Consider the following 24,868-nt stretch of genomic DNA (forward strand, 5'->3'; position numbering starts at 1 on the left):
CGGGTCGGCCGACGCCTTAGGCCTGTTTTACAATCATAGTTTAAACCTCGGTTACGCTTGAACCACTGATTTTACCGGCCGAATTCGGTGGTTTAACCGGAGTTCAACTATTGTAATACGGGCCCTTAGTCCGCTCAGCCACTCCGTCCCCCAATTATTGAGTTTATATATTAGTATGTAACTATATGTGTCTATATAAGTTTGTATTGTCATTTGTCAGTATTTAATAGTTTAAAGTGTGCTCAATACCTATCCAATTATTCTGGCAATTATCTAATTATTACAGTAAATTAAACTTTTACCTTTTTTGTTGTTCTAACTATACTCTATTCGGAATGAGATCGTACCTCGGCGGCCAACTACTGCGCGTGGGCGTGGCTTTGTTCCGCAGCGCTAGCCCCACGAGCTTTCTAGGTGGGGGAAACGTCTCACCATAATATTATGTACATCACGATCTACATCTCTTCTCTACATCGTGATGTACATATTATGTCTGACCGCCGCCCGACGAAAATTGGTCGCCGCCGAAGTACGATCTCATTCCGAATAGAGTATAGGTACTATTTTTAAATTAGAAAAATAATGTTGTTGAATAGGTACTTTAAATCGCCCAAACGCCAAAAGACAGTCACAAAGTGTGAATATAGTAAGCCTACACTTTTCGTATACTATTAGCCCATCAAAAAAACATGGTGTTACTGTTAGTTGTTAAATGGAGTTGTACAGAATAGGTAATAGCTTTTGTCTTCTAGATTTACTAAATGTCACCCTCAGTAAACATTTTGAAAGGAAGAACATAACCCTTAATTAAGCATATGTACCTATTAACACTAAAATAATTTGGATGTGTTGAAACTTGAAAAAGTACGTGAGAAACTGAAAACACGCTGCAAGTAGTAGAGATATATAGGCATGCCTATCATCGTCTATGTCTACTGTCTAGCATATACGTTTACTAGGGAAACTTCGAACTTCGAAGCAACCGTGACGGAATCCAACAGTCACCACCACGATTAAGGATACCTATAACGATGGTTAAGCGCACACATGTGTTAAGTACAAATTTTGTGTAAAATGTGTTATGTAAAAGAATAAATATTTCAAATTGTGTATTTTAATGTGCCAAATGAGGTATAATATGAAATACTCTTGTGACGTCATATAATTTTGTGGTCAGATGTTGTATTTGCTCTGGTATCTAACCCATATGTGATAAGAGCACTTACCACATTTGTCAATTTCGTTAATAAATTTTTACTTAACACATATGTGCGCTTAACCATCGATAATATCTTTCAGTACCGTAGCCAGAAAAAAAATGTTGGGGGGGCACTTAATTTTTTTTCTCTAGCCTTTGAAATGATAGAATATCTAACTATGACCCCTTTGTTCATAAAGTGTATCTACTACTCGTTGTATGACTATATTATATTTATGTTAACAAGTATGGTACCTACATAAAAAAACATAAGAATTTTGTGTGTTTTGTTGGAAGCGATTTTTTTTTTTAGTAATTCAAAAGTAAAAGTGAATTTTGAAAAAAAAAACAGAAAATTACTCTGGTACTTATTAATACTAATTAAACAATACTACAGATCATAGATCAATTTCCTACATAATCTAGAAAAGAGATTAAGGAATTCAAATATATGTTTTCAAAATTAAAATAGCCAAAAGGGCTTTTGGTACTGGGTGAATTTGTCTTCCACTTTTTGGGAGTTTTGTAGCACATGTAAGTTGAACATTTTTTCATCACAAAATATAGTGACGTGACTGCGCGTATGTACTTTACTGAGGTTCAAGAATCTTAGCCGTCGTTTATCTTAAAATACATAAAGCGTTCGGGGAACTCGCACACACTAATAATCAGTCACTAAACACATAGATATAGTACTAACGATGGATGTACAATATTTCCTAAATCCAACCCCTTCAAAATGGTTCACTTCGACAGCCTTAACTTTTAATTTTTATCAAATATATAATATAATATATTAAAACAAGCTAAAAAAAAATTTCGGAGGGGGGGGACGTGCCCCCAGTGCCCACCCCCTGGCTACAGCACTGATATCTTTAATTGTGGCCATCCATCTTACTTCCCGAGGGTAAGTTATTAATTACATTACTTCTGGTTCCGATGGACCTTCGAACAATCCAATGTAGGTATTATAGATAATTATTTTAATATAATATTTCTCTTGTATACTGTATGTCACTATTACTACTATAGGTACTGAAATAAATAATAATATAATCACAGAATAGATTAATCTAAAATATATTTAATCTATCCTGCGGTATAAATGTATAATCATCATAGATTAAACTATTAATGAGTCTTTAAACTATAATATGTTTAGGTTATATAAGTATATACTATATAGTAATATATACTATATTATAATATTACATTTTTTTATTTTTCATACCTACCTATAATAAATTGTTTTAAATATTTTCTATGCTATTATAAATCTGTTACATAGATAAGAAAAAAATAAATAGTTTTCATTTGGTTGCACTGTCAGCAACAAGTGGTAGATGGTAATTATCAACTGTTGATAACCTATAACTTTTTATTCGATGTTCGATGTAAACAAAACAATTTCAGACAAAACAACTCCACCCAGTTACATTTAAAAATTCCTACACCTGTAAAAAACGAATACAAGATATTATATTAGAATATTAGTTTATAGTCATTAAATATCGTTGGAAGTCGTGATTATTATACGTTTAATGTTTAATTGATCGTCTAGTGTCTTAATTATTGCTTTTTTTTACATTTTATTTGTCTGTAAAACATATTGATTTTTTCTTTTAAATGTGTTTAAAAATCTGAAAGAGTGCTCTGACAAAAAATGTTTCACCTGACGTATTTATTGTTTATGTTCGTCTCTTGGACGAACGCCCAGTACGAATGGCAACCTAAAGATGCGGTGGATGAAATCCGGCTTAAGTTGGACAAAATAAATTCTGATAACTGTGGTTTTCAACCGTTGAGCGATATATATTTGCCCGAAGACACTGTGTCACATATACCGGATATCAAAGATGTCGTGATCAATCCTGTTTTCCCCAATCGTACGGCTTTGCTGCATTTAAGCAACATGGCATTAAATAGAGGATTTTTCTTTAGTTACATATCACAAGCCAGATTTATACGTCCAGCAATTAATGATACATACGATCCAGGTATGATGTATTATTTCTTATCGACGGTTGCTGATGTGTCAGCTAATTCTCACATTAACGCAAGTGCCATATATTTTGCACCAAATATGTCTTATTCACCATCCTACAGAGGGTTTTTCAATAAGACATTTCCATACTTTGCTCCCAGGACATTTCGGTAATTAATTCGTCCATACTAAATTAATATAATATAATTATTAAATATATATAAATATATAGGTAGTTTAAAATTTAATGAATTTATTAATAATTAGAGCGGATGATTTCAACGATCCTATACATTTGGAAAAAATGTCAACCTTAAATACATTTACTGTCAGAGATTTGGGCGCATTTTCTAATGAAAGTCTTACAAAGGATTATACATCAAAACATTATGGACCTAATGAATGGTAATTAATTATTTGTTATAATCTTTGAATAATTATATATTGAATTTAAAAACAATATTTTAGGTATTCAAAGTGGCTTCCTGATAATGTTGTTGGACGACATGATACTAAGACTACTTACCAAGTAGAAATTCGTTATGCCAATAATACGAATGAAACACACACATTCCATGGTCCGCCAGGTAAATTTTGTTATTTTTTGACATCAATATTTTTAACAATTTTATTCAAAAATTATTGTAATATTTTTTTGTAAAAATAATTATCTTTTGTGTCCCAGGGGCTGATGACATTCCTGGTCCGATTAAGTGGACAAGACCATATTTTGATTGTGGACGTAGTAACAAGTGGTTGGTAGCGGCTGTTGTACCAATAGCTGACATATATCCTCGACATACTGGATTTCGACATGTTGAATACCCTACGTATGCTCTCTTTTGAAACTATAATGTAACTAAATTAATTTTATCAATATTTAATAATTTGTTAATCATTTAGTTATACCGCTGTATCGGTGATAGAAATGGATTTTGAGCGGATAGACATTAATCAATGTCCTGTAAGTGCAGGAAACTCTGGTCCTAATCGTTTTGCAGATACGGCAAAATGTAAAGAAGAAACTACATTAGTAAGTATTTTATAAATATAATTTAAAATTAATTAAATAACATCTATATATATTTATAGTGTGAACCATTGGATGGTTGGGGTTTTCGGCGAGGTGGCTATCAATGTCGATGTTTACCTGGTTATCGATTAGGAAATGCAGTTCGTCGTCCATTCCTTGGAGAAATTATAGAACGAGCGACACTTGAACAATATTACAGTGGAGTATTTGACTGTAAACGTATTGGATGTATGTTATTTTAATGTCTATCTATGACAAGCACATTTGCTTATGTACATATTTTTTTTTTATTTAAGGGCTTCAAAGTAAAATTGTTTTCCCAAGTCAAATGGATCCATATCTTCGTGAGCAATATTTAGAAAAAAATTCTGAATACAAAAACTTTACTCCAGGATTAGGATCTGTAAAAGATTCTCATATCAATATCCATGAAGTTATTAATTCCATACGAGGAGTAAATCCAAATAATTGCAATGAGTAAGATACTTCATACAACATTGAAATAGATTAAATTTAAATGTTTGAATTTTTAGTTATCGTAAGGAAGACTTACAACTCTTAGGTGACTATGGATTTGGAGCACATCAACAATTTGCCAATGAAGCTAAAATGGCTGTTCGACTTGCTAACTTTATTAGTGCATTTTTACAAGTAACTATTTTTGTGTTTATAAAACATTTTTTATGTAAATTTATTTTATATTATACAATAAATATTTTTTCAGATATCAGATCCAAAAGAGGTTTATTCTGGTACAAGAGTGGCTGACAAGCATTTATCTGAAGATGAAATGATTGGAGAAGCATTGTCTATTGTAATGGCCGATTTTAAAATATGGTCAGCTGGTATTTTCTGGGATACAAATAAATTTCCTAATCGTACTCTTTTTGCTCCATATGCTTATAAAACAGTTAATTATGGTCGTAAGGTCTTTGTTGAAGATTTAGCCAGATTAAACAAGTCTGGTAAATTAATATTATTATTTTGTACATAATTTAATTACTTGATATCAGTATAATAGTTATTGAAATGTTTAGATGAAGTATATACAAATAAAGAATGGTTTACTTTTACAAAACAACGATGGTCTACCAATTTTGATAGTTTAGAAAAATTTTATGTCAAGTTAAAATTACGATATACTGAAGAAGGAGGCCATTTGAACAAATTTGAATATTATCCTACCTTTTACAGGTAATAAACTATAATTAATAAAAATACCAATTTGTTAATATATAATTGAAATCAAATTTTAGAGCTGCAAATTTGGATCATGGTTATTGGTCAGCTCCTTATTATGATTGTAATGGTCCTGCAAAAGATTGGTTCATTCGTTATGCCGTTCCATTTTTCGGCTGGGATAGTCTCAAGGTTAAATTGGAATTTAAGTAAGTTCTATTTAAATTTAGTATTAACGTGTTGAGTACCTCCCTGTAATTGATGCCCGTTACTTAATTTTTAAGTTCTGTTACTTAATGTATGGGTAATCTCCTTTTCCCATGTGTTTATTCAGATTATAAAACAGATTTTAAAGTATTTTTATTAAATATAGTACAGTCTTAAATACAATTTTAAAATGCTGAGAACACGTCTAATATAATATATATTTTATTTTCAGAGGAGCAATTACAGTTACAATGCCACTTTTGAATTTGGACATAAATCAGTGTCCTCACAAATTTTATGATCCCAATGCATTTAAAGGAACACACAAATGCGATCAACGTAGTTCATATGTATGTTAATTTTTATTTAAAATGTATAGCCCAACAAATACAGAATAAAGTATTCTTACAAAATAAAATTGTATAAAATTGGGGTTTTTCAGTTTATTTGTTGTAAGTCTAAATTTCTTGCAAACAATAACTTAACTCTATACGTGATGAATTATGACAAATTAAACACTGTTTATCATATTTTATAATGATAAGTTATGAGTATCAAAATTATTGTTTACACATATTTTAAATACCTACACGTGATTCTGAAAATATATTTTTTAATTATTAAAATTGTATCACGTAAATCAATCAATGTTTAACTTTTAGAATAGTCTTTTAATTCAGAATGTTGTCTATGTGTAACTGATATTCAATTTTAAATTGGAGAATGCAATACATGTCTGATAATATTACTTATTAATTTAAGTTTCTAAAGCTTTTATAATAAACAATTTACCTTTTTTAACTAAATACTAGGAAAATACGTCATATCAACTTTAATATGGATACTTTATTCTACATATTATTATTTTATTTTATATTCATTTTTATACTATTTAACTTACAAAAATCATGTTTCAGTGTGTACCAATACAAGGGCGTGGTTACGACACCGGTGGTTACAAATGTGAATGTATACAAGGTTATGAATTTCCATTCGAGGAAGAAGATTTCACTTATTTTGACGGCCAAATGATGGAAGATGAATTTATGCACATGTTGCATAACAATAAAACAAGGTATTTATATTTACTTGATTATTAGATTAAAATAGACTTTAGAGTATTCTTAACTTTTTATGGTTTTTTATAGGTATGATACTTTCAAATGTCGTATAGCTGGAGCTGCACTTCCTCTTAGTAATGTTTTTTACGTTATGATATTAGTTTTGTGTAGTTTACTAATGTGGGTTAAATAGCTAGTATTCAAAGTAGACTGATGTGTTCTATCAAAAATTTATTTTTAATTATATTATAAGTTTAATTGATATTTGCAAATGACCCAAAGTTATAGATCAATAACCTTTCAAATATTTTATTTTATTTTATTTTTAATTTCAATCAATTTTGACTGAATCTTTTATTTTGAAACTCATTGTTTAATTTGACAAGTATATTCTCAATAGAATTAAGTTTTTATACATACCCAATATTTTTAGAGGATTGCATAAAATGTATTTTTAATTGTACTTCCTTTAAATGTATTTTCTATTTTATTTTTAGTTATTTTTATCATGTTCTATATGTGATAACTGGTAAATGCACTGTATGTATGTGTTAATTTGAAACTGAATCCGTCCATTAAATGTGATCAAATAGTAATTTTAACAATGTTAATATTAATAATTAAGTTTTTAATTTTCATATATTCTAATTATAATTTTTATGATTTATATTTTGTTAATAAACATATTAATCAACATACTTAAATTTCAAATAACATTATTTAGATAGAACATACAAATTAATATAATATTTATATTAATAATTATCCTCTAATGTTTATATCATTAATTAATAAAAAATATAATTTGTGAACAATAATTGCTTATTTATTAACTATCTATCAAAAGGTTATAAAGGTTATAAATTATAAATAATACTAATATTGTTTTTGTTTTTTTTTTAACCATATATTTAAGTATTTTACTCCAATTAAAATGTTGATGGTAAATTATTTTTATAATTATAAATCATCACATTATCCACTGACCATAAAATCAGAGGAATCTTTATGGGAATATCCACAAGATATAAGTTTTATGCAAATAATATTCTATATTTTGACATTTCTCTCTGAGATGTAGGTGAAAGAATAATAAATTCTATTATTCTTTAAACACAATATAGATGATATTGCAAATAAACAATTTAAAAATAGTTACGCAGTTAAAGGCTACAATTATAATTTATTAAAAATAAATAACGGTATCATAAGAAAAAACCTTATAACAAATAAAAGTAAAGTATACAAGTTCAATTTGTAATCGTTATAAACAGCCAAGTATATCTCATTTTCTTACAATGGTAATGAAATACAAAATGAGCAAATAATATGAATACATTATCTAAATTAAATAATTATATCGTCAACATTTGTTCACGATAGTAACAAGTAGATGTAATTATGTAACAGTTAATATGCATTTCTATAAATGCATGTTGCCTATTACAATAAAATTTTGATTTAAATAATAAATTACGTATGTTGTATCGTATACCAAAATAAGAAAAAAAAATGGAATATTTAAGCTATTTCACTTTTTTTATCCTCTTTATTAGATAAATAATTATAATTAATGAATCTTGAAAGTTGGACCACTTGAGCTACTTCATTTGTTGCATGACAAGCAAACAAAAGCATATTACGTGGTTGGACTTTCCACGCGAATCTCATGAATGCAATTGAATACAAGCATAATGCTGAAGAAAACATCATAAATTATTATAACTGCAAAATTGAATTAAGAATAAATGTATTACCTCCAGTCATTTTACCACTTATTAGTTCAGGATCTTTTCTAACATCTGATAGTGCTGCTATTGGTATACCCCAATTTGCTATTGGACCCCAAAAATGAGTACTAAAATAATTTTTAAAAAATGCATACTTCAATTGCACTCATAACGAATCAAGAACAATTAATTAATTTTTACCTCATTAAATAAGTACGGAATTCTTTACTCTTGAGTTGTTCAAACAATTTCTTACCCATGGAAGCCATATTATTTTGTACTTTTTGTGATTTAAAAAAATAAAGTATAGGTTTTATGACTAGAAAAAGTTTAATATTTTGAAGGTTATACTGATGAGTGATTAGTAAAACTAATATTATTCAATTGAAATAAAAATTTTATTGGAAGTTTTAGAGGTCAACGTCTAGTCTCAGAACTGACTGAGGAGCTTGCTCTAATGAGTAAAAACAAATTGTTTCTGTTAAACAATGATAACTGATAAGGCATGTGAAAAAGATTTGCTACTTTGGTGGTTGACGATAACATAATATTATAGTTTAGGTAACGATAGTGTCACATAATTTTACTCACTGATACGCATGTTAAATCGTGATGACGTCACAAAATAATAAAATCAATAATATACAAAATTCTTATCAACAGAGTTGTTGTTGATGTGTTTTGCTTATCATGTTCGATGGAAAAGAGAATCTAGTTGGTGCATTAGGGAGGTCAAAATGTTCAGTAGTTTTCAAAAGAAAAAAATTTATGAAAAACTGGAATTTTTAGGAAAAATCGATATTGGTTTTTGGTGTAACTCTAAAACAAATGACCGTACATGCAATTTTTACTGATTGTTTATATGTAGTATAATTTAGGTACTATACATCATAATATTTTCAAAATATTTTGACTTGTTTTGAGCTGTTGCCTGTTGATGGCCATTTTCAGTTTCCAATTTTTTTAGTTTTTTTTCTATAAAATATAAATGGCAATAACATTTTATTCGTTGCATAAAAAAGCTTGTCAATTTCATACAGGGCTTCTAATATACATATTGTTACAATGGCAGTTGAAAAATATTAAAAATACATTGCCACAATTTATAAGCATTTAATGTTCAAATTTTTACAAAAGACGAAAATGTGCAATATTTGTACATAATACATATAAACTAACCTATGTAACAAAAAAAAAGTTAACCGGAAGATCAAATTATTTTTTTATGAGCGTATGAAGTTAAAATGATCTTTTAAACTTATGAGCTTTTTGGAAGTCTGTGTAGGTAAATAGAATAATTTGGACAAGATTATTTAAGCCTTAAGGAAATTAAAGTTTTGGATTGATAAAGCAAGAGATTAGTGGAAATTGACATTCTAGATTTGAAACATTGGCACAACTAGGGATATGCTGAGGAGACTTGTGCAGTTGTGCACCCCCAGTTTAAAATGTGAACCCACAAAAAATGAAAGACTTTTATTATATATTAGTTCAATGTATACTCGATGTATAGAACGACTGCAGCATCGCGTAAGTTTCCATACCACCAACGCTTGTTAAACGACATTATATCACATCGTCCATGTTGTTTAAAAGCGAACAATGTAATATAATACAATTGATATTGTAATTTACATAGATCGGTATGAGCGAAAACTGCACTACTCTTCTATACAATGTTTCGTTATTTATACATCGATAAAACATATTTTAATATAAATAAATAAATATCAAATTTAACGTTGAATAGGTTTTAATTTTGTCGCAACACTGTGTTCGCACATTTTCGGCTTACTATAGCATTGCATTTTAGTGTGTTCAGTCTCTGGAAAGACGAGCTAGGCTGCTGGCGCCGAGGGATTTATAATTGCCACATAGAATTGTGATGTGTTTATTGGTGTGGAGATTAAATGGTGAGGGGACGACATATGACTAATGACTATTAGTGTAAGAGATCCCTACACAATTTTCTTTTTAGTCTTCGTCGAGAGTTGTCGGGTAGAGTTTTAGATGATAATTTTTTGATTAGTGGATTAGTGTGTGATTAGAGTTTATTATGAAATCTTATGTAGTATGTTTTAGAGATTTAATTTAGGGTTTGTATTTTTAAGTCTTTGTGGAGGTTGGAGTTTGTTATGTACCAAGGAGCAGAAGAAACTAGACGGAGACAGATGGTCTGGAAGGCTTGTATTGATCTGATGTTGGAGGGTTTTGCGGCTCCCCATAATTGGATACTGTATGTCCATAGCGGCCTGAGTAGGGACTTGTAAATTAGTAATTTGGTGTCAATGTTCATTTTAGATCTCAATAATGGTCTTAAGAGGTGTAGACGGGAATTAAGGGCTTTTCGTTTATCAACTATGTGAGGTTTCCAGGTTAGTTTACTGTCAAGGGTAAGACCAAGGTATTTTACTTGTGTGCAAATAGGGATTGGAATGTTTTTCATTGAAATTTGAGGACAAGTTTTTTTATTTAAGGTAAACGTTATGAAGGAGGACTTGGTTTCGTTGATTTTGATTTTCCACCTCTTTGTCCAGAGGTGTATAATATTGAGGTGTCTTTGTATCCTATTTGAGGCTATAATGGCATTATTATTGGTTGCTAAAATTTCCGTGTCGTCCGCGTAGGAACCAAGTTCGGTATAGGAGGTTTTGGGAATGTCAAAGCAGTTTGAGTAGCATGATTTCTGTCGTTCGATGAAACTACGGTCACTAAGGTACAATTTTATAAGTAAGTAATAAGGCGCAGGCACACATTTTTTTAGTTTGAACAGTAAGCCTTCAAACCAGACTCTATCGAATGCTTGCGCTACGTCCAAGAAGACGGCAGCACAGTAATGTTTTTTTTCTAGTGACGAATATATAGTGTTGACTACTCTGTGAAGTTGATAGATCGTTAAGTGGTTCGGTCTGAAACCGCATTGTGTATCTGGGATCATGTTTGCAGAGGTAGCCAGAGGAATGAGTCTTTTTAGTAAGATCTTTTCGAATACTTTTGATAGAGTTGGTAATAAGCTATTATGGGTCGATATGATGTAACTTTTTCTGGAGGCTTGTTAGGTTTTGGAATTAGTAGGTATAATTTCGGAAAATTTCCAGGTTAGGGGGAAATAAAATAAACGTAGCATTGCGTTGTAGATGTACGAAAGTAGTATAATCATTTTTTTGGTAGGTTTTTAGCGGTGAGATTTGTGATCCGGTCGTACCAGGGAGCTTTTTTGTTGTGAAGTTTTTTGATAATAAACTCGATTTCACCGGGACTAGTGGGTTTAGCTGGGAGTGACATTGGTAATGTGGAATCCAATGATTGTGTGACTATTTGGTTTTGGTTGTGATTTAGATTTATGTTGTGTGGTGTGAAGGTTTTGGATAGATGATGGCCGAATAGGTTTGCTTTATCGGTATCAGAAACGGCCCATGAGTTATCTTCTTTCCGAAGGGGAGAGGGAGTTGAGACGGTTTTTAGAATTTTTTTTTGTCGCTTTCCAGAGAGAAGAGTGTTGAGTTGTTAAGTTTTGTATGTATTTTTGATAAGTGCTAGAGCTGTGATGTGAGAGCGCTTTTCTTAGTTTGTTGTTTAGTTGGTTAAAGGTTTGTTTATCGATGGGGTACTTGTGTCTCTGCCACCGGGACCTAGCTTTTCGTTTTTCTTGGAGAAGAAATTTTATGTGATTCAGGAGTGGGTATTTTTTGAGGTGGGTTGGACTATGAAATGTTGCCAAGTGCGTGCATTCTTGAATGTCTGTCGTGAGCTTTTTAAAAGAAACTTAAAAAAGTTAAAATGAATAGGTATAGGAAAACTTTTAAAAAATAAAAATTATGACAGTAATCGGAAATTCTGAAAAATATAAATATTATTAACGAAAGTAAAAACTGATGTATAATATTATACATATGTATTTTGAACAAAATTAAAACGGTAATAACATTGATGAGAAAATTAGTAACTAGGCAGCATATTATTAAGCCAGTATATTATCTATTATTTATTATAATAATGAATATGAATAACTTGTTTGTGGCCAATACAAGATACAAAAAATTAATACCAAGTAGGTATAGCTCTCCACTAAGGCTGCCACTATTTACGTCCATAGTACGCTTTAAAAATAAAACAAAACTACTTAACAAGAAATTAACGATCTAAGTCTTGCTGTTTAAAGCTATTCTAATTCTAGTTCAAACCAGTCAGAGTTAAAAAGTACCTACTTAACTGAATAAAAATAATTGTAATGGCATTATTGATTAGGGTATAAGATAGAAGAGGTGGACCACGTCGTCCAGAAGTCAAGCAATAATTTAAATAAATACAATTTACTGGCCGAACAATTATGTACCTAGTAGTCACAATTTAGTATTTAATGTTACTGTTTCACAAACAGGTATAGGTAGTATACATAGATAAATATACATTTTAAATTATTGTTAATAGATAAACAGCGTCGAGGGTATAATATAATATTTTTGTGATTATTATTTCAAAGTTCAAATATTTTTTATAATAAACTATAGGTCTTAGTAATATAGACTGACACTGATCTGATAGACTTTCTTCACTTTTTGTGTGGGTACAATAGTTTTATATAGGTAGTTGAATTCAAATTTAACACTATTACAGTGAAAATGTATAGGAAAGAATACGTGCCTGCAAGCAGTAGAAAACTAGATTGTGTATTTTTATTTCTGTGATTCTACCAATGCGGGACATGAAAAATAGCCACAGGGCCTGACCTACCACCATCACCTTCAAAAATAATCTTCTGTGGTAGATTTACCTAAAATATTATAACTTTTGAATAATTAAAAAAATTGATATGTTTATGTTTGTTATTCAAAAACAATTTTGAGCGTAAACCAGATTGCTCTGAATCAATTTTCAACATTAACAGTGATTTAGGACCTAGGTAGCTAGGTTATAACAAATACAATGACTGAGGACCGTTGAGGAACACTCAACGCCTTCTATATGGCAACAAAGTGTCAGAGCGTCTTACCCAGTTTCTTAAGACTACACGTAATATTAAAATGTTTTACTTATAACTTTTAAGTGAACTTAGTAATTTTGTTTGAAAAAATCTCTGATTCATAATAGGTATTGGAAATAAAATGTATGAAAATCAATTTCGAAAGAATAGTTCAACTGAAATTATGGTGAGTTGTAATTCACTGTTTCTGTTTGATAAAAAAACAGAATATATCCGACAACTATAATATACTCAATTTCACGAGAGAACGGGTCACGGAAATTGGTTTTTCTGCGCATCCCCACAAGACTCCCTGCCATAGGTGAGCTGGTTTCGATAGCAGAGTGACACGCAGAATCGACCCATTATCTCGTGGAATAGAGTACAGTAGTTATATTGAAATAATCTTGATTATAGATGACATTCATTATTCAATATTCATATAATATTTAACATTCTTTCATGTTTTAAGAAATGAACACTCTAAGTCTCTAAGTAATACAATGCATGTACAAACATTACATTTTATATTCTTATAATATAAATAATATGTGAAAATATAATTTACATTTTATTATTGGTGTACCTATAGTAAATATAATTATACATATTATAATAATTTAACTTATTTTTACTAGTATTGATAAATAATATTTTGATTGACAATAATTAAAAAAAAAAGAACATTTACTATAAAATTTAAAAAAGTTATATAAAGGTATATAAATCTATAAGCTATTACAATTGTATATATAAATTATATAATTAAAATAAATTAATTTGTGAAGGAACAATAAATATATATTTATATAGTTGGACATATTATATAATGCAGTACTTAAATAAATAATAGTTATAATACAATGACATTTTCATTTTTGTACCAAAGGATTTCCAGGATATTTATTTAAAAGCTGAAAAAAAAAATTAAAATAAGCTGTGTGTTTATAGAATAATAAATACTATACACTTCACTTACAATTTCAATATGCTTTCTTAACTCTGTTGGAGTTACTTGGTGCAATAAATGTTCTTGTTCAAAAAATGAAAAATCATCTTCTACTTTTGAAGACGAATTACTATTGTTAATAGATTTTTTTCTTTGGTATTTAATATCGCTATTTAATTTCTGAAATTTTGTAAGAATTCAAATAATTTATTGTCCATTAGTTTTATAATAATTTGAAAAGCATTATATAATTTAAGCATGGTATTTGCTTACCGAATTTGACTGGCTATCAATGTTCACATTTTTTACTACTCCCATTACACTTTTGACCAATTGTCGCTTTTCTTGAACTTCAGCCTCTAAACGTTTTTCTAATGTAGATATACATTCTAATTTATCTTTTATAAGTATTTCAAAATGTTCCAACTCTTCTCTGTGTTTTGAGTTAAGTTGTGTTTTTTCTTTTTCATACCTGAATACAAAATTATTTTATGATTTTTTTTATTTTAAAAGCAATTTAGAATTTTTTTCAACCTTTCTTTAAAATTAATTATTTGGTTATTCATTTGGAGTTTTATAAATTTATTTTCCTCATTTGTAATTTGAACAATTCCATCTAATTTACGCTGATAATCAGATACTTTTTCAGCCAGCATAGCATCTAGTTGTTTTTGATAAAAGCTTTTTAAATCATTTTTCACAGTTTTAATTTCTTCCTTTGCTGCATTAAGTTCCTCTGCAGTTTGTGCCTGTATAACAATATTTATGTATAATAATTGTAATAATAAAACACTTAAATACATTTTTTATTGAATACTATTATCATAATCTAAATACCTCAGTACTTTTCATTTGATCTACAATGTCTTCAATTCTACGCTTTTGATCTAAAAGTTGATCATATTTTAATGTTTTCTCACATAGTACTTTTTTTTCTTGATTTAATACAATAACTTCTTTCTCTAACTCACTACATTTATTTATTGATTTATTGCATTTTTCGGCTATCTAAGACATTAAACATAATAATATTGAGTTTATACTTCAGATAACATTATTTTTAAATTACTACAGTAAAAATTGTTTAATACATCGTCAGTTAACACACCATATTGACACACGACATTTTAAGTCCTAGCTGAAATTTTGTGTGATCAAACTTTGTGGTCCCTTTGGAGTCGTATTAAGCAATTTCTATTGTATTTTTAAACTCACGCTTATATTTTGTTCTTGTAATTTATACAATTCATTTTGTAGTAATTCATTTTCTTCATTTTTTTTTTCATAACTTAGTTGTAATTGTTTTGTTTGTTCTTCTACTTTTTGGCATTTAATTAATAATTCATTTAACTTTTTTTCAGCATTTTCAGTTCGAGCCTTGTAAGAATTACTTCGAGAAATTGCTTTAGCTGCATCACTTTTATAATGTTCAATTTTTTCTTTCATTGTTTCCAAAATTTCTTTTTTATTTTTGCGCTCAGATTGTAAGTCCTTGTTGATTTTTTCATTGATTGTACTATATGCTCTTACTTGACTTAAAATCATGGCAGACCGTGCAGCAAGATCATCAAGAAGATTATTTTTTTGGCAATCTACTTCTTTATACTCAACCATTCTTTTTTCATAATTTGTTAACTTTTCTTCTAAATCTATAACTTTTTTTTCTATATTCTGTAACATTCAACAAATATTATAAAATATATTTGACAAATTATTTATTTAAATGTAATATATAGTTTTATGTATTTTAAAATTTATAAGTTAAATCTCAAAAAAATGTTTACTTGTCTACGATAAATTTCTTTTCCAAGTTTCAACCACAAATTTTCTTTTGAAACAGAGTCCAATTTTTGGTAATCATTTAAAGCTGTATTTATACGTGGGGTTACATTTTCTAAGTCGTCACATAAACTTAAGGAAACATAATAGTGATATTACTTACATATAAAAAAAATACAAAAAAAATAATAAATTAAATAAGTACCTACCTCTTTAAATTGTTATCTTCCAATCCTTCACAAACCGTTTTTTTGGTTGTAACAGGAGATTTAACATCTTTTTCTTGAAAACTGACATTACGCTGAGTATGGCCATTATCTATATTTCTTAATAACTTATCGTTGTACTCGTAAGTATTCACCATTTCATGCATCAGAGAATCAATGGAACTATAGTTTATTTTTCTTTCGGCATTTCGTTTTAGAGGTGAGGAAGCACTAAGAGGACTGGCCAGACCATTGCTGATATAACTGGTTTCCATTTGTTCAATTTCATTAATTTGATTTGATAAAGTATCTAAATTTGTCACTAAATTGTCAATTACACCTTTGAAACTATTAGAGCTGATCGACAACTCTTCAGTGACCGTGTCTTCAATCGTTTCACTATCTGAAGTGTGGACTTGAAAGAAATCTGACGGCAGTGACACTAAGAAGTCAGTATTTTCACTGCAGGAGTCACTCATAATTGATAATCTTGTAGCGATAAGTCTATTGTCATAATTATTTAAAAATAGAACTTACAAAGTACAACATTTTTGAAATCATTACATACATAATAAATAATATTACAATAATAATAATATAATCTCAAATCTCATAAAATTACTGTTACTGCTTATCACTGATATTTTTTTTTTTTTTTGTTTACATCGCCACAACACGATAAACTAAAAATCGAGCATTTTTCGTGATAACGTGTTCAAAACCATTGTGAACTTTGTGAATATTTGAGTTCATTATTTTGTAAATATTTGAAATAGTTGAATAAACCTTATTATTGTTGTGTTTAATTAAAATACTATGGCTAGTAAATTTGAAGGGTTAGTATTATGATTAATATAATTGTTTTAGGTATTGAAAATTTAATATATTTAATTTTAGATCGAAAACTGTGAGTGAAGACGAGAACACTACATCCAAAGATATGACGCTTGCCGACAAATTAATTAATGTTAGTATAAGTTTTTTATATAATTTTATTGTAGATTTGTAATTTATGTGAAATATTATGTTGAATCAATTTGAATTATTATTACTTTAGTGAAATGATATCAGTACACGTTTACATACATGTTATTATGTCAAACATGTGTATTGGAAATGGTCAAAATATTATAAATATGGTTAAGTTAGTGAATTATTGATGTACATAGTTGCATTTATTTATTTTTGTACTATAATGTAGGTCTGTAGTCTGTACAAAAGTTATTTCTCTTTCAACATAGGTATGTGATTAACATTACCGATCAAAGAAAATTTTCAATATTTACATGGGTAACTAGTTATTTATGATATTAACTTTTTTCACTTTAGGTTAAAGTTGAATATATTAAGCGTAAGTTAATAACAGATACAAATAATTGAATTATTAAAAAAATTAAAAAAAATTATATGAAAAGTTTCACTGTTAAATATTAATTTATTCTGTTTTCATCCTGATAAAGGTTTTTATATTGAGATTCTTCATATTATAAATAGTGTCGAACAATTAAGATATAATTTTAGATGTAGTTAAAACTTATAACTTTAAAAAGGTAATTTTGTAAAAGAATACACTTTAATATTATTGGTCGACCAATAAATAATTTTTTAATTTAAGTTTAATATAGGTAATATTATTTATAAATAATAAGTGTATTTTACTCGATTATTATGATGAAACTGAAATATAATGTCTAATAAAAATTAATCCCTGTATTTTAGACTTCTAGATATAATTTGTTCTAATTCTAAATATTATTATACATTATAATAATTATTGTACATTTAAATTCAATTATCGGAAACACATTTTTTTTTTAGTCATTGATGTAGAAAATTCATTAATTGTAAAGTTAATAATTAAGTAAACATTTTGAATTATATTTTGGTAATTTATTTGAACTAGTAGGTATTCCAATTATTTGATAAAATTGCAGATACTAAAATTGAAACAAATGTGATTTTAAATTTAACATAACAGAATTATTGGTATGATTATTTACCTATACCACACATTTTTCTATATAAATCAAGGCTTGCATTTGAAAAAAAATTGTTTTATGTTATTAAAATTAAAATGTTACACAATGTTTGCGTTTATCGTTATTTAGAAATAAAACGTCATACAAGTTGTGCGTTTATCGTTATTTAAAATAGTGTTAACACCTATTAAATTAAAAAAATAATAATTAATGCGGGCAGGTAAAAGCCCGGATACGGAATATAGTATTATAATCAATTCTTAGATTTTTTGTATGAAATAAATGTTTCTACGAAACCAATAGACCTTCTAAATAAATAGATTTTAAAATATTTCGTTTTGCGTTATTTTTTGGTCAATGATAATCTATAAATTACGTTTTGCGTCATGTTTTGTTTAATTAATTAAATATATAATATATTTAATGTTATGTTTTGTGGTATTTAATTATTTTTGATTACCGCTTTTTGTTATAATAACGTTTACCAAATACAATCGTTTTTTTTTTGTGAAATTTAATGTCATAATCATAACATTATTATAACGTTTGCAAGCCCTAATATAAATTAATAAATTATAAACTATTTAAAAAAAAAAATTATCCACTTCATATTATTTATATTTTATAATTTATGAATATAACGATTCAAATTAAATCTCTAAAATATTATTTTCACTAGTAAATATAACTAAAGAGTAGAGTAAGTTCGCAGTTTTTGTTATGTTGAAAAAAATAAAATATATATTTTAAGTCATTTAAACTCTTTGTCGAAGAAACTTAAAATATATAATATTATTACTTGAAATACTACAATGGGTAAAGTGAAAAATAATATGAAAAATATACCAATAACAATTTAAATGATCTTATTTTAATATTTTTAAATTCTATTTAGATACCACTGTCAATACCTTCTGGAGATCATAAACTTCAACATCAATATTGGTTTTGGTTTAGTCGAAGATTTCCTGGTAAACCAGGAAACACCCCTAGTTATGATCAAAATCTAAAATATCTAGCAAGGTTTGGTTCAGTTGAACAATTTTGGACAATTTATAGCCATATGGTAAGGCCGTGTGCCTTGCAATCACACAGTGAATTCCATTTATTTAAAGTCGGAATCAAACCAATGTGGGAGGTAAATTTATTGGTTATTTTCAAGTATTTAACAAACTAACGTAAAACACTAAGCAACAATTTACTTAATTTTCTATTTTTAGGATGAATCAAATGCCAGGGGAGGAAAATGGGTTTTACGAATACGTAAAGGCCTAGCATCCAGGTGTTGGGAGAATCTTATTTTGGCAATGTTGGGCGAACAGTTTATGGTGGGCGATGAGATATGCGGAGCTGTTGTTTCTTTGAGATTTCAAGTAAGATGACACACATTTTTTATATAAATATTGTTTTTATGTTTAATAATAAAACTTGTTTATTTCAGGAAGATATAATATCAATTTGGAACAAGACTTCATATGACCAAGGAGCTACTAACAGAATAAGAGATACCCTACGCAGAGTATTAAATTTGCCACCCAATACAATTCTAGAATATAAAACACATAATGAAAGTATCAAATCGGTATCTAGTGTTTATAAGATGTAAATTATACTGATTACAACCAACATGAATTAAATATAAAAAACTCTTTATTGAAAAATTAAATATAAATAAAAAAAAAAAAATAAAATACAATTTATTATTTACAATTTTCTTTTTTTTTTACAACCCAATTATCCATTAGTGGATAAGACATTAAAAAATATCCATAAAAAATATGATGGCAGTGAGTATCCAAACAAAAATGTATTAAATATAGTCTTATTACATTTATTTATCTATTAGTGCAAATTGTATGGCATTGAAATTCTTGAAGATTGATGATGTGTGAAACATAATAGAGATCTTAAAACTATAATCAATAATACATTATATCAAATTGTTTAAATGTATAGTAAAAACATAGTATAATAATCTTTTTAATAGATTAATGATTTCAGAATAAATTAATATCTAATAACTAGTAATGGAAACAAGCATATTGAGACATTGAGTACAAAACAATTTCAAACTATTGTTAACAAACGGATTTGTAAGTAAAAATATCCCTGTGCATTATTGATGTTGTAATATTGTTATTGTAGTCATACCTGAAATAATAAATATTAGATGAGATTTATGATTGCATTAATGCACTAATACATTCTTACCCAAAACAAAAGCTAATGCTAATTTTAAATTGAAAGAAATACGAAATTTCAGAATGTCTGTATCTTCAGATGATGGTAAAAGTAATCCGCAAATACATATACCAGCCATAAATAGAGTTGTGAAATTTGGTCCTGGAGTAACTAAAATATTTTTAAAAAGATTACAAATACTTTTTATTGTTTATATTAAATATTGAATAGGGGTACGTAAAAATGTATATTTAGATGTGTGAAGTTAAGAATTTTAATTTAAAAGGAGGATCAGGGGCAGACTGGGCCTGTAAAAGCCTATTAACCTCCTATAATAGAAGGCCCCATATTCAGATAAATTCAGAGGAGAAATTGGTATTTTACCATAAAAATAACATAATTCCATCTGTAATTACACCAATAATATATTATCAAGGAGTATCGATTTATAGTAATTTATAAAATAAGAAATTATTATACAATTCAGAAATTACAGTTGAAGATAATAAAGATTTAAGATGTGCTATCCCTTAATTATGGCCCCTTGGCGCTTATTAATAAAGGGCCCCATGCCCCGTAGTACAAGGGCCAACTATCCTACAGGACAGTAGGTCAGTGGGCTAGTCTGCCCCTGAGGGGGCTACACCTATCTGCATTATCTCAGTTTTAAAAACACAGACTGTATGTTCTGAATAATCTAATTTAACGTTTAATATTAGAGTAAATTGACCTATTATCAAATGTAGAAATAAGAATATTTATCAAGTAAATCTCATAGGTTTTATTTATATTTTAATTTTAAAGTGAGTTATGATTATTTTAAAATATACATACAATTTACAATTTAAAAATTACCATCACTCGCTTTAAAATTAAAATATAAAAATAAAATCTATGTGATTCACTATACTCTGTTCCACGAGAGAGTGTACTCGTTTTTTCGTCTGTCGCAGCGCATCCCCCACCATTTTCGCCCGTTCAGTTACGATCGTCAACTGCTTGGCCCGGCGGTCGGCAATGACTCCTCTCATGCGTATGCGCCGCTGGACGGTAAAGAGTGGGAGAAATTGGGGTTCCGCGCAGTGGGTGGCGTCAGTTGGCTGCGCGAAACAAGTACACTCTCTTGTGGAACAGAGTATAGATAATATTTTTCTAAACTGTTAATAGGTCAAGTCAATTCACTCCAATATTAAACATAACAAGGTTAAATGGATTATTCAGAATGTATAATTTGCTTTTTTAAGCGTTTGTAATACGAAGACATCACATGTGCGGGTGTAGCGTCCTCTTAATATTCAAAGCCGTAAAGGTTAACTTTTACACAGTATAAAGAGATATACAAGGTGTAACAGAAAGACTTGGCAAAAAAAAAAAAAGTTAAGCTACTTAAACGTATAACAAAAATGTTAAAATTATATGATTAGTAAATAATTTAAAAAATATACTCATGTCAGTAAATTCCTAAAAAAAATATTTTAAAAAAGTTATTACGTTCCAAATTAATTTAATCAATAAAAAATTTTAAAAATTAAGCTACTTGACTACCAAGATTTTTTTTTATTATCAAAATTGTTCTTATAATCAGATTTACAAATTGGCTATTTTGAATATATCCAAAAAAATTTTAATCAAATTAAAAATTTTATATTTTTAGTGTTAAAAATAAAAATCATTTTTTGTATAATAGGTATATGTGCAACGCAAGTGACTATTTTTTTTTAATATTTAGAACAAAAGTTATTCCAAGAGTCAGTTCTATCTGTTAAACCCTGTATAATTAAGTAGATTTATATTGTACATTTTATACGTTTTACTTATACGAATAATAAGTGTCTTATAATTTACTGTATTATACATTCCAACCCTACCAAAAATAATTGATTTCTATTAAATATTAAAGTTGAAATACCTTAAAATAAAAAAAATTCAAATTTAATTAACTTTTAATAGCTATATTTTAACAATGAAATGCTGAAGCAGGAAGACTCCAGTCCTGCTATTAAATTTGAGTGTAATAAATAATAATAAAAAATAAAGTTGAAAATAATGTAGGTTAAAAAATTTAATTATTTTTAAATGAAATTTAAGGCCTAAATTATAAAAAATAAAGTATTTTATTAAAACTAAAGTCTAAAAGGGATCATTACAATTTTCAATTTGAATTTAAAATAGCTCACTTGTATTACAGTTTTGTCTTATTTCAGATTCATTATCATAGTTATCAACGGATATATCACTTTTGAGTAATTGCTTAAAATTTTCAGCTGGTAGCTCAAAATTTTCGGAAGACCTTACTAATATTGTTTCAACATCTTTGTATCCAATAACTTTTTTGGTTGTATAATATTGCATTTGTATTCGGAATTTATCTCTGATGTCACAGAATGCTGGCGCAGGAGCATTGTGCCTGACAACTATATCCACTCGAGAACTGGCACTTATTGAACCTTCTGGTTCAACTACAGTATACTTCTTTGTGCATGTACAAAAAACTATGAACAAATAATATCATAAAAACACTAACAGAAATAAAAAAATAGCATTAAATTTACCTTTGAATCTGACTGGAAAGTCGTATGGATTAAATAGTGTGATTATTTGCCTGTGAGATTGCTTGTCCTCCAAACTAAAAGTTAACGATTGGGGACTGACAAATACAGGGACTTTACATTCGGTCATCATGACTATTTATATTTTATAATAATAGACATCTCATTTTTCTCATTGTATCGTGATTGTTTAAATGGTGTAAAATGTATTACCACTATTACGTTCTGGCTTTAATAAACTGTTGTTTGTGAAGCAACTAAATGAAAATTATTACATACGCAACTTTTGTTATTACCTAGTGCCTAAAAAGCACAAATCATAATCAACATTTGTTGTTTTTTATCTTTAATCTCTTATCATTTTATTTTACATATTATCACAGAATAATATTATTATATATTTTTATGCTTTTGTGTTAAGCATGTGTTAAGGGGATTGGAAGCGGCGATTTTCTGTCTTTATCTAACACACGTGCAACATAGAATTATAGACGTGTTATATTTCCAACGTAACGATTAATCTAGTGAAGCGATAAGAATTCTGAAAACAGATTTGAATTTTTTGTCAAATCTTCTTGAGATCGACTTTCCCACATTTTTGATTTTTTGATTTCAACTTCTCCAAAAATTGAAATATGTCAATTTTATAATTACTCTTTTTAATATATCGTTTTTATGATTTTGGGAGGATAATATCAAAAATTTGGGAAAGCCGATCTCAAATAGACTTGACGACCAATTCAAGTCTGTTTTCAGAATTCTAATCGCTTTACTATATTAATCGGTACGTTGGAAATAGAACACGTCTATAATCCTATGTTGCACGTGTGTTAGACGAAGACAGAAAATAATAATATATGTCATGATTCACGATTTAACAAATAATAAATATTTATAAATTTATAATTTATTTAGTCATGATATATATTATATAGTATATACCTACTTCATAGATAATACATGGCCTACATCTAACATCCACGATTTAAGATATACCTAGATACTTAACTTACTACTAAGTAGTAAGCAAGGTGGATCGATATCTTGTATTGCGCCTACAATCTACATACATTAATAGAATGAATCATCCATATAATAGAATAGACCGTAAACAATAACACCTGTACTATACAATCTTAGATCATATACTACGATTGATAGCTGATAGGTAACTGCAATTTCACCCTTTCAGTTACCTATCGGCTATCTTCTTAAATACCTACGTATTTGTCCTGAATTAAGAATTTTATTTCTATACCTACTTTAAGCAAATTTTTAGTGGGAAAATACCGAATACAATCAACAATCTTACTTAAAAAAACTATATTTTACATAGGTATATAGGTATATTTAATTTTTTTTTTCTACTCAAATATTTGCGGTCTACGTATAATATGATTGTAGACCGAATGCATTTGTAGTCCGCATACAAGAGCGGCACCGCATTTTCTATAAACGATAACATTTTCAAAATATTTGAATTTGTTTCAAACATTTTCAGTTTCCAATTTATTTTTTTAATGGAAAAAATATATTTTTTGATACCTTGTTTGTTGATTTTTAAATTGAGATTCACAAATAGCCATGTACATATGTCAAAATTGGTGGGAGGGGGTGCTTAAAGGGGTGTAGCCTTGTAAAACATACAAACAGAGAAATTAGCCCCCCTCCACAAGTATATTAAGTATTAACTATTAAGAGGTCACGGCCGTCACTACTTTAAATAACAAATATAAAATCATAAAGTAACTTTCAATTAAAATATAATTGGAGCGCAAATAAAAATAACTTAATATAAATACAATTAAAAAAAACTCACTCTTATATTATAGGTATTTAAAGAGGAGTCGCTGTATAACGGTTGGCCGTT

The 24,868-nt window shown here is 28.3% G+C and overlaps 5 protein-coding genes across 5 annotated transcripts; 2 read left to right on the forward strand and 3 right to left on the reverse strand.

The window, feature by feature from the left end:
- The first annotated feature begins 2,583 nt into the window (after positions 1-2,583).
- Positions 2,584-7,477, forward strand: LOC100169247. The gene is made up of 14 exons (XM_003246261.3): positions 2,584-3,352; positions 3,450-3,587; positions 3,651-3,769; positions 3,868-4,012; positions 4,086-4,215; positions 4,275-4,443; positions 4,512-4,692; positions 4,749-4,866; positions 4,940-5,180; positions 5,253-5,409; positions 5,472-5,603; positions 5,834-5,951; positions 6,519-6,676; positions 6,750-7,477. Exons 1-14 carry the CDS (start codon positions 2,862-2,864, stop codon positions 6,853-6,855), a joined length of 2,403 nt encoding a protein of 800 aa, XP_003246309.1. The 5' UTR covers positions 2,584-2,861; the 3' UTR covers positions 6,856-7,477.
- A 348-nt stretch (positions 7,478-7,825) lies between these two features.
- Positions 7,826-8,834, reverse strand: LOC100167201 (brain protein 44-like). The gene is made up of 3 exons (NM_001162264.2): positions 8,594-8,834; positions 8,420-8,520; positions 7,826-8,359 (listed from the first exon to the last, which is right to left on the reverse strand). Exons 1-3 carry the CDS (start codon positions 8,659-8,661, stop codon positions 8,184-8,186), a joined length of 345 nt encoding a protein of 114 aa, NP_001155736.1. The 5' UTR covers positions 8,662-8,834; the 3' UTR covers positions 7,826-8,183.
- Positions 8,835-14,219: 5,385 nt separating this feature from the next.
- LOC100161061 (microtubule-associated tumor suppressor 1 homolog) lies at positions 14,220-16,931 on the reverse strand. The gene is made up of 8 exons (XM_008187506.3): positions 16,293-16,931; positions 16,089-16,215; positions 15,520-15,975; positions 15,142-15,312; positions 14,839-15,053; positions 14,578-14,776; positions 14,335-14,484; positions 14,220-14,269 (listed from the first exon to the last, which is right to left on the reverse strand). Exons 1-8 carry the CDS (start codon positions 16,766-16,768, stop codon positions 14,228-14,230), a joined length of 1,836 nt encoding a protein of 611 aa, XP_008185728.2. The 5' UTR covers positions 16,769-16,931; the 3' UTR covers positions 14,220-14,227.
- Positions 16,932-16,980: 49 nt separating this feature from the next.
- Positions 16,981-19,929, forward strand: LOC100159011 (eukaryotic translation initiation factor 4E type 2). Its single transcript, XM_001947707.5, has 5 exons — positions 16,981-17,125; positions 17,187-17,256; positions 19,164-19,406; positions 19,489-19,641; positions 19,710-19,929. Exons 1-5 carry the CDS (start codon positions 17,106-17,108, stop codon positions 19,872-19,874), a joined length of 651 nt encoding a protein of 216 aa, XP_001947742.1. The 5' UTR covers positions 16,981-17,105; the 3' UTR covers positions 19,875-19,929.
- Positions 19,930-19,944: 15 nt separating this feature from the next.
- LOC100165168 (motile sperm domain-containing protein 1) lies at positions 19,945-23,324 on the reverse strand. Its single transcript, XM_001950090.5, has 4 exons — positions 23,002-23,324; positions 22,627-22,941; positions 20,480-20,620; positions 19,945-20,419 (listed from the first exon to the last, which is right to left on the reverse strand). The coding sequence occupies exons 1-4, from the start codon at positions 23,129-23,131 to the stop codon at positions 20,385-20,387; spliced, it is 621 nt and encodes a 206-aa protein (XP_001950125.2). The 5' UTR covers positions 23,132-23,324; the 3' UTR covers positions 19,945-20,384.
- Between the last annotated feature and the right edge of the window lie 1,544 nt (positions 23,325-24,868).

This window comes from Acyrthosiphon pisum, chromosome A2 (genome assembly GCF_005508785.2).
Source record: "Acyrthosiphon pisum isolate AL4f chromosome A2, pea_aphid_22Mar2018_4r6ur, whole genome shotgun sequence".
In the NCBI taxonomy this organism is placed as follows: domain Eukaryota; kingdom Metazoa; phylum Arthropoda; class Insecta; order Hemiptera; family Aphididae; genus Acyrthosiphon; species Acyrthosiphon pisum.